This window comes from Urocampus carinirostris, chromosome 1, assembly GCF_059441175.1.
Source record: "Urocampus carinirostris isolate Australia breed hairy pipefish chromosome 1, RoL_Ucar_1.0, whole genome shotgun sequence".
In the NCBI taxonomy this organism is placed as follows: domain Eukaryota; kingdom Metazoa; phylum Chordata; class Actinopteri; order Syngnathiformes; family Syngnathidae; genus Urocampus; species Urocampus carinirostris.
The window spans coordinates 67,482,204-67,490,587 of NC_142349.1; the positions used below are offsets into that span (position 1 = coordinate 67,482,204).

The 8,384-nt window shown below is 39.8% G+C and overlaps 1 protein-coding gene across 1 annotated transcript in view; it reads left to right on the forward strand.

Moving 5' to 3' along the window:
- LOC148376627 (pituitary adenylate cyclase-activating polypeptide type I receptor-like) overlaps positions 1-8,173 on the forward strand; it is a 29,889-nt gene extending 21,716 nt beyond the window's left edge. The window contains exons 9-15 of the mRNA XM_088320254.1: positions 2,658-2,718; positions 4,154-4,223; positions 4,284-4,378; positions 6,947-7,076; positions 7,147-7,188; positions 7,876-7,956; positions 8,026-8,173. Of these exons, the coding sequence (XP_088176380.1) occupies positions 2,658-2,718; positions 4,154-4,223; positions 4,284-4,378; positions 6,947-7,076; positions 7,147-7,188; positions 7,876-7,956; positions 8,026-8,130 (584 nt within the window). The 3' untranslated portion in view covers positions 8,131-8,173. The remainder of the gene's footprint in view (positions 1-2,657; positions 2,719-4,153; positions 4,224-4,283; positions 4,379-6,946; positions 7,077-7,146; positions 7,189-7,875; positions 7,957-8,025) is intronic.
- Positions 8,174-8,384: the final 211 nt, after the last annotated feature.

An 8,384-nucleotide genomic window follows, 5' to 3' on the forward strand; every position in this document is an offset into this window, starting at 1 on the left:
AGCAGGCGATGTTTTGAGGCCCTGATGACGTAGAAACGCTCTGTGTTGTTTTGAGTTTTCCAGGGGGGGGGGGCTTCCTTGGCACGCCCATGGGAGGAGTCGAGACGCCATCTTGCGGGGAGACGTAGGCTGAAAGAGAAAGCTGGAGGACTTCAGAGAGGATTTGCCAGAGACTCAGACGACACTAATGCGACTAATTTGGCCATTTACGACGGATACTTTATTGGATATTTTAAACTTTTTTAACAAATGAATAACGAAAAACTGGGTGTGCAAAACGATTCAGCCCCTTTACCTTCAGTGCAGCAAACTCTGTCTAGAAGGTCGGCGAGGATCTCTGACTGATTCAATGTTGATCTAAATGACTAACGATGCTAAATGGGATCCACCTGTGTGTAATTAACTCTCTGTATAAATGCACTTGCATTGTGATAGTTTCAGAGGTCTGCTTAAAGCGCAGAGAGCATCATGAAGAACGAGGAACACACCAGGCAGGTCCGAGATACTGTTGTGGAGAATTTTAATGCTGGATTTGGATACAAAAAGATTTCCCAAGCTTTAAACATTCCAAGGAGCACTGCGTAAGCAATAATAATGAAATGGAAGGAGTATCAGACCACTGCAGATCTAACGGTCAAAATCAAACTTTTTGATATCATATAAATATATATTATGTATATAAATATCTGCCAATATCTACCGTAGATATGTGTTAAAACAATTTAATCACAGTTTCGAATGAAAAACAAAACAAAAATCGGACTCGGATTTCACAGGATAGAGTAGAGTCTGGAACTGGACATGAACACATTGTAAGACAACATAAACTGGAAATATGAAATATGAATATGAATAATCAGACGGCACACACATTGTTGCCATCGCTAAGGAATATGGCCATAATCAGTTCAGGACAATTATTAAGAAAAAGGAAGCTATTCAATTCTAGCACCTCTGCCTCCTCCCCCTGTGCATCCAACTACTAACTCCACTTTACCAGCTCAAGTCACGCAACACCAAAAGTAATAAATATGTATATTTTTCCTTGACATGTATATTCATTCATGATGTTATTTAATCATAAACACGTATATTACATAAAAAATGTATGTATATAAAATTGGAACCTTATATTGACAAATTATCATACAGGCTGCTTGGACTTGTGTTATGAGCGATTAATTTTTCCCGAACAACCCAACACTTAAATATCTGGCGACATCTACCTTAAATATGTGTTAAGACTATGTAATAACCGTTCAAATGATTCAAATGTTGTTTTTATAGGATACAGATAACAAAACAATGCTTTATAGAATGCATTACTTCTAATGCCCAGTCTGTCATTTCTTGCCTGTGATTATCCCGTGGACACATGCGAATGCTTGTAAGCGTCACGGGACCGGACCAGATCGGAGGCAGGAAGGATGAACTCAATCGCGTAACGACCAGTTACTTTTATTTCGCAAAATAAAAGTTGTCCAACACTCAGCGACAAAACAAAACAAAAACAGGCTTACAGGCAAACAGGAACTCAGACTAGGAATACTCACAAAACAGGCTTTTACTCAGAACGGGCAAACACAGGTTTCCTTAAGGTCAAACAGAACAGATTAATGCAGAACAGAAAACGCAATGAACCAGCAACCGGCAATACCCAAAACCCCCCTTAAGAAGCACACACGCAAATTAGACGATCTGCTACAGCCGGTGCCCAGGGGGCGGGGCCAGCCGGTCGCCACGGCGACCATGCTGGACATGACAGTAAGATATGATTGTGGGAAGTTGCTTCCACCTTGGGGATGACTTGGAGAAATACATTGATTCAATTCAATTTTTTTATACATGTAATTTAAATAGCGCTTGTAAACCGGGGGAGCTAGCGCCCCCTTGGTAGAAAAAGGATTAAGTTGATGAAGAGAAACCTCCAAAAACATGCAGAACATGTGTTCTTCAAGGATCGGATTGCGCACCTATGCTGTGAAAAGGTCTGTAATGAGGAAGGTTAGCCATCCATTGGGTCAGAAAGTTTTGCATCTACTCCATGTACAGAAACCGAGGTAATTTACACCAGGCTATTTTAAAGTGACCGTGTGTAAGGGTACTTGAGGGGTAAGGATAAGGACATTTGGTCACTTAAAATAGCCGTCCATTAAGTCAGAATTGCATCAACTTAATATTCAGAAAGTAAGAACTTATACAAGCACCAGACTATTTTAAAGTGACAGTGTGTAAGGTTCCTTAAGGAGGAAGGATAAAGATTTGACAAGGACAGATAAAAGTTTAATTATATTAATGGTAAATTGTCCCTAGGTGTGAATGAGCGAATGAGTTGTCTGTCCCTGTGTGCCCTGCGATTGGCTGGCAACCAGTTCAGGGTGTCCCCTGCCCACTGCCCGGAGATGGCTGGGATGGGCTCCAGCCCCCCGCGACCCTAATGAGGATAAGCGGTACGGCTAATGAGATGAGATGAGATTAATGCCGAATTAAGTACAAGTTTTTCTTTAGGTATCAGTCTGTGGTTTTTAACACCTTTGGTTGATATTTTTTTCAGAAAAATACATTTTTGTTTTCTTTACACATTTATTTAAAAATGAGTGGATGCCGCTTTCAGTTTGCTGTTCAGTACTTACATTTGCATGTTCTCCCTCGATCAGGAATTCCGTCGGGTATCATCATCCTTTGGGTGCTGACCAGATTCTTCCTTGACGACAGAGGGTATTTTTTCATAGTATAGTGGACCCCCGGGTTATGGCATACCCACCTTAATTTTTTTTCACGTTGTGATTAGGAGTAAGATGTTTTGTTATATTATTATACTTGCCATACAACATCAGCAACAAAGCCTTTCGCATGGCCAAAAACGAAAAAAAAAAATCAAATTCTACCATGGTTATGCAAAGGACTCTGCCAGTTAAGTTTCAAAGATACCTGTAGATGTCGTAAAAATATGCTGGTCTTTTATTAATTTCTTCATGAAATCGTGAAGATGACCATTTGCCAAAATATACGCAGAGACAGAAATATGGCGGAAAGGGAACATCCTTTACTCAGCAACATTCAAGCAATGTTCAAAATTCGTCCAACTGTGTTCAACAAGATAACGTGATGTTTGTCTCAGAAATCGAAAGTATTTTTTTCTCGTAATCGGCTCGCTTAGTCAACAAATCGTGATTTCTGGTATCAACATTTTCTCATAACATCCTGCCAGATGTCTGTTGTCAGCTGGAAAGCTGCTGACTTACAGTTAATCCACAACAGCTATTGGCTGAACTCCCTCCCACAATGCCTTTCTTTTTCATCCACTTCAGAATCTTACATACTTTCAAAAGACATAGCAAGTTAGTGTGATAAAACACTGTGGTTTGTACTGTATTTATTGGCTTTGGGTTCCAAGACTTGCAGTGATGCTAGAGGGAGAAGCAAGAAAATGATAACCATGGAAATGAAGCTTTAGCTAATAAAGCTATTAATGGGCATACACGTTGTTACTCTTATTGAGGTATATGGCCATGACAATCAATAATTGAGACAATTATTACGAATATAGAGGGGATACAATTAATTAAGTCTTATATGACAATCCTAGCATTCATCGCTGTTTTCCATCTGCCATCACTATGTACCTGTATTTACTCATCTTCATTCATTCATTCATTCATTATATTCGCGTTGCGTCTTCTGCAACAAGCCACGTGACCTCCTCTTTCCAGGATGCTTTTTAACGCATGTTTACGTTTTGTAGCGTCATCAATTTTGTTAGCTTCTTTTGAATCTTTCTTCTGGGGCTGAGGTTTTGGCTTGATTCCAAACCACTTCTCCATTTTTCTTGTGTTCTTTGTTCGTCCATTTTGAAAAATGATACGCAAATGCACGAACCTTATAACGCTCGGGAAAGTCACGCGTAGTTATTCGATGCAGGCTTCTGATTGGCTGCCGGGTATGCAAATGGCCAAACGAACCGAAATTCTGAAATTTCCAAACCGAACGAAGATTTCGAAATCGGAATAAAGAAAACGTTTGATTTTTATCCCCTGCCATTCATCAATTTCACCTCAGAACAGATTAGCTTGTATCCCGGGGGTCTACGTTTTATAATATTATTGCATTGATTCCTGTAAACAATAAACTCATTTATTTCATATACTGCTAGTTGCTGGGATGACACAGACCAGGTTGCCATTTGGTGGATTATCAAATGTCCCATCACGGCTTCCCTGCTGGTGAGAAGTTCCGCATTTTCCCCGTTTTCCAAATGGACGACGTTGCTCTCTATTTGTCAGATCAACATCGTCATCTTCATTAACGTGATCCGCATCCTGGTCCAGAAGCTCAAATCTTCCGCCATGTCCGGGAACAACGATACCGGACATTTCATGTGAGTCGCTCACCAGGGCGGACTTATTGAAACAGGTTTTGACGTGGGCAGGGTTGGGTAGGATTACTTTAACTGGATTACTTTCAATGACTTTTGGATGACTCCAACACCAAATATGCTAATAAAAGACAAAAGAAACTAAATATGAATACAATGATGACTCACAACACGTGGTAAGCTTTCTCTCCTGGAAGAGATACGCAGTCGGGATATTTATTGACTTAAAAAAAGCATTTGGGGGCGGCAGTAGCTCAGGAGGTAGAGCGCTCGTCCCAGTTCGAATCCCGGCTCGTCCGTGTTACATGTCGAAGTGTCCTTAGGTAAGACACTGAACCCCTAATACCCCCAATAAGCAGATTAGTGTCTTACATGCCTGCAATACAAGGCCGCTATTGGGAAATGTGGAGCGCTTTGGGAAGTCATTGACTTGAAAAGCGCTATATAAATGCAGATCAATTCATTTCATTTTATACCATTAATCATAATATACTATTAAAAAAACTGGAAAGATATGGCATCAGGGGCGTGGCTTTGCAATGGATTCAAAGTTATTTGACGGGGAGGAAGCAATATGTAAAAATGGGGAGAGTTGTCATCTGAATACTTGGACATCTGTCGTGGAGTACCACAGGGTTCTATCATGGGTCCAACGTTATTTAATTTACACACACATAATTTTCCTGGTAGTTCTCACCTTTGGGATTATGAATTTACTACAGCCCCTTAAGTTATAATTTCCCTCTTTCCGAGTGAATAATTTTTGGATGTTTTCTGGCACTATGTTTTTGTTGACCTTAAATAGCAGTTGTGCAGTGAAAAATTTTACTAAATCATCCCATTTTAGGAATTTGGACTGCAGGAATAAATTATTAGTATGATCTCGATATCTTACCCTGTGTATGGTTCTAATTGCACAAATGTTTATTTTAATGTTGGAAATAAAGTTTTCATTCATGTGGGAGATAAAAAAAGTATACAAGCTATAACAAGGGGGACGGGAACCTATGTCTCTGATGCCATATTTGGCTCTTTTCATAAGTACATATGCTCTCAGATACAATTCTGGTTATGCAAATTTCTTTTTTTTTCTGACGTAAAGCTAGCATTGGTTCAGTCCATTACCTAAAGTTCATAGTCCCGACTACAGTTTACAGACAACGTGTCACACCAACAAACCTCGTTTTGGCTGTATATCGCTAAGGAATTCTTCATATGGAAGCTCATTACACTATATATGTTCACTGTTGAGACACTTCATGATGAAAAAACCCAGAGAACAAACTGTAAAAACACCAGCCATGTCAAGAACCAGAACAGTATTCTTGTAGAAAATAAACTTGCATTTGTAGAATAGATTTGCATACATTTAGAAAGAAATGTAGAAAGACTTGCTTACAGTTGGGAGAAATGTTGTTTACATCTCGCGAAGGTCTCGGCGGACGAATTAGTATAAACAATCCTCCTCAAGGGAGGACAAGAGATAACGGCAAAGGGCAAGGTGACATAAACTGGCATAAACTTAAAAACACTTCCAAATAAGGACGGAAACCCTGGGCATGTACGCCTTCAGGCGTGAAAAGGGACGGGGCCAAACCGGGTACACGTGCTATGTTGAAAACTATAAAGACACACGCATCTTGTTGAAATTGTGTATCAATAAAAAGAACTCCCTCTCAGTCATTTTGATTCCTGCATTTCTTTGAACATGTATGAGACGATTCAACAAATTGGTCTTATCTTCAACTATATCAGGACCCAAACGCTTGACGTTCTGGCGTGGAAGGACAGGAAGCCAGAGACCGACGAAATCGATTCCAATTGCCCGGAAAAAAAATAACTTGGAAAATGACGTACCCCTTCACTGTCATGGTTGACATGGCACCCAATTTCCCCGCCGTTGTGGCGCCACCTGCGGTTCATTGACAGATTGGCTTTCCATCTATTTAAGCTCAGTGCTCTCACTCTTCGCTTGTCAGTCCGTCAACGAACTTCTGCCCCGCAAGACGTGGGTTTTGACTCCTGTCCTGGTCCTGTTTCCCGTTGGCATTTCCTGTTCCCGTTTATTTTTGTCCTTTATAATATCGTTTCCATTTTTGCTCCCGTCTATTTTTGTCCTGTTTACGATTCTCTCCAGTTTTTGTTCCTGTCTAATTTGTCCTGTTTTATTTCCATATCCTCTTTCATTATCAATCCTGTCTGTCCCGTCCTGTCCGGTATCGACCCCATCCGTCCGATATCTACTCAGGCAATTGGTATCGATCTCGTCGGCCTCTGGCTTCCTATCATTTCACGCCAGACTGCTGCCTAACGTGCATGACTCTCCATTTCCCGTAAAATAAAAGGCTTGTGTGAGAAACGTCACGCGTTTGGGTCCTGTTCTGGTTCAGGACATTTAGGCATTGACAGTCAAGATAGAAATTTTGTGAGTGGTGTTATCTTGAATTTTTTTGTCTCATGACATTTAGTCTACTCATTAGAAATGAGCATTTTGATCCCTTCAGCGTCATTTTTAGAGGGGTGCCATCCTGCCATTCTCACTGTTAATGGTTTTTTTTGGGGGGTCCTCAGAAGACTGGCCAAGTCCACACTCTTCCTCATCCCTCTTTTTGGGATGCACTACACCGTTTTCGCCTTCCTTCCGGAGAACACGGGCGTGGCGGCCCGGCTCTACATCGAACTGGGTTTGGGATCCTTCCAGGTACCTTTAAGATCTTTTTAGACCTTTAAGTTTGTTTTCCTTTATTAAGATGCCATTTTATTCGATTCAGGGCTTCGTTGTGGCTCTGCTTTACTGTTTCATGAATGGAGAGGTAAGTCAGTGAATCCATTTAAATGAATTCAGATTATTATAAAAATATTTATAAAAAATGCAATTCTATTGATTTGGATTTCCAGGTCATTTTCATTAGATTATGTAATTTCTTGTATTTTTCTTATTCAACTTTAATTGACTTTTTTAATTTAGCAATTTACTTTCATTTTTTATCTTTTACATTTATATTTAAAATGTTTTTTTTTATATTTAAAAAAAAATGGTGTTATTATAATTAATAAAGGCATTCATGAATAGATAGGTATGCCAGTGAATCCATTTGAAATTAATATAATTAGGCAGAATGGCCTAGAATTGCTGGGCATTCTCCTTGGGCGAGGTTGTCGGGGAGCTACATGGCCGCATGCAACTCCTTTTTTTTAACTTATACTTTGAATATTTTTATTTCATTTTTCAATGAAGTAATTCATCAATGGAGAGGTAAGTCAGTGAATCCATTTAAATGAATTCAGATTATTATAAAAATATGTATAAAAAAATACAATTCTATTTTTTTGAATTTTTAGGTCTTTTTCATTTGATTATGTAATTTCTTGTATTTTTTTATTCAACTTTAATTTATTTGTTTAATCTAGCAATTTACTTTCATTTTTATGCAATTCAATTTTTGTCATTTATTATTTAAAGATGATTAATTCCATAACGAACCTCCCACGTTACCTAGGTGCAGTCAGAGTTTCGGAGATGGTTCCGGAAGTGTCACCAAAAAAGTCGGTGCCAGGCAGCCAAGAGAATCATGACTCAGGTTAGTGAGGTTAAGTGGGGGGCTTCGGGGGCCTCCGTCCACGACTGACGTCTCCACCATATGTCTTAGGGTCTCCTACCTCCTCCTACCACCAGAGGGTCCCAACCGGGGTTCGAACTGAGCGTAGGTGTCCAATCACCGCGCACCTGTGCACAACTATCCTGCACCCTTTAAAAGACATGTGTCAAACTCCCAGCCCGCAGGCCACATTGAGCTGTTGATCCTGTTCAGATACACGCAAAGCCAAACCAAAGCTAAATTGAAATGCAGTACTTTTCAGAAGATATAGGACACGTTTTCACTACAATTTACAGTCAAGGTGTCACACAAAAAAAACTCGTTTTGGCTGTACAACGCTAAAGAATCCTTTATATAAAAGCTCACTATATAATCTGTGTTCAGTGTTCCGATACCTTATGATGAAATCC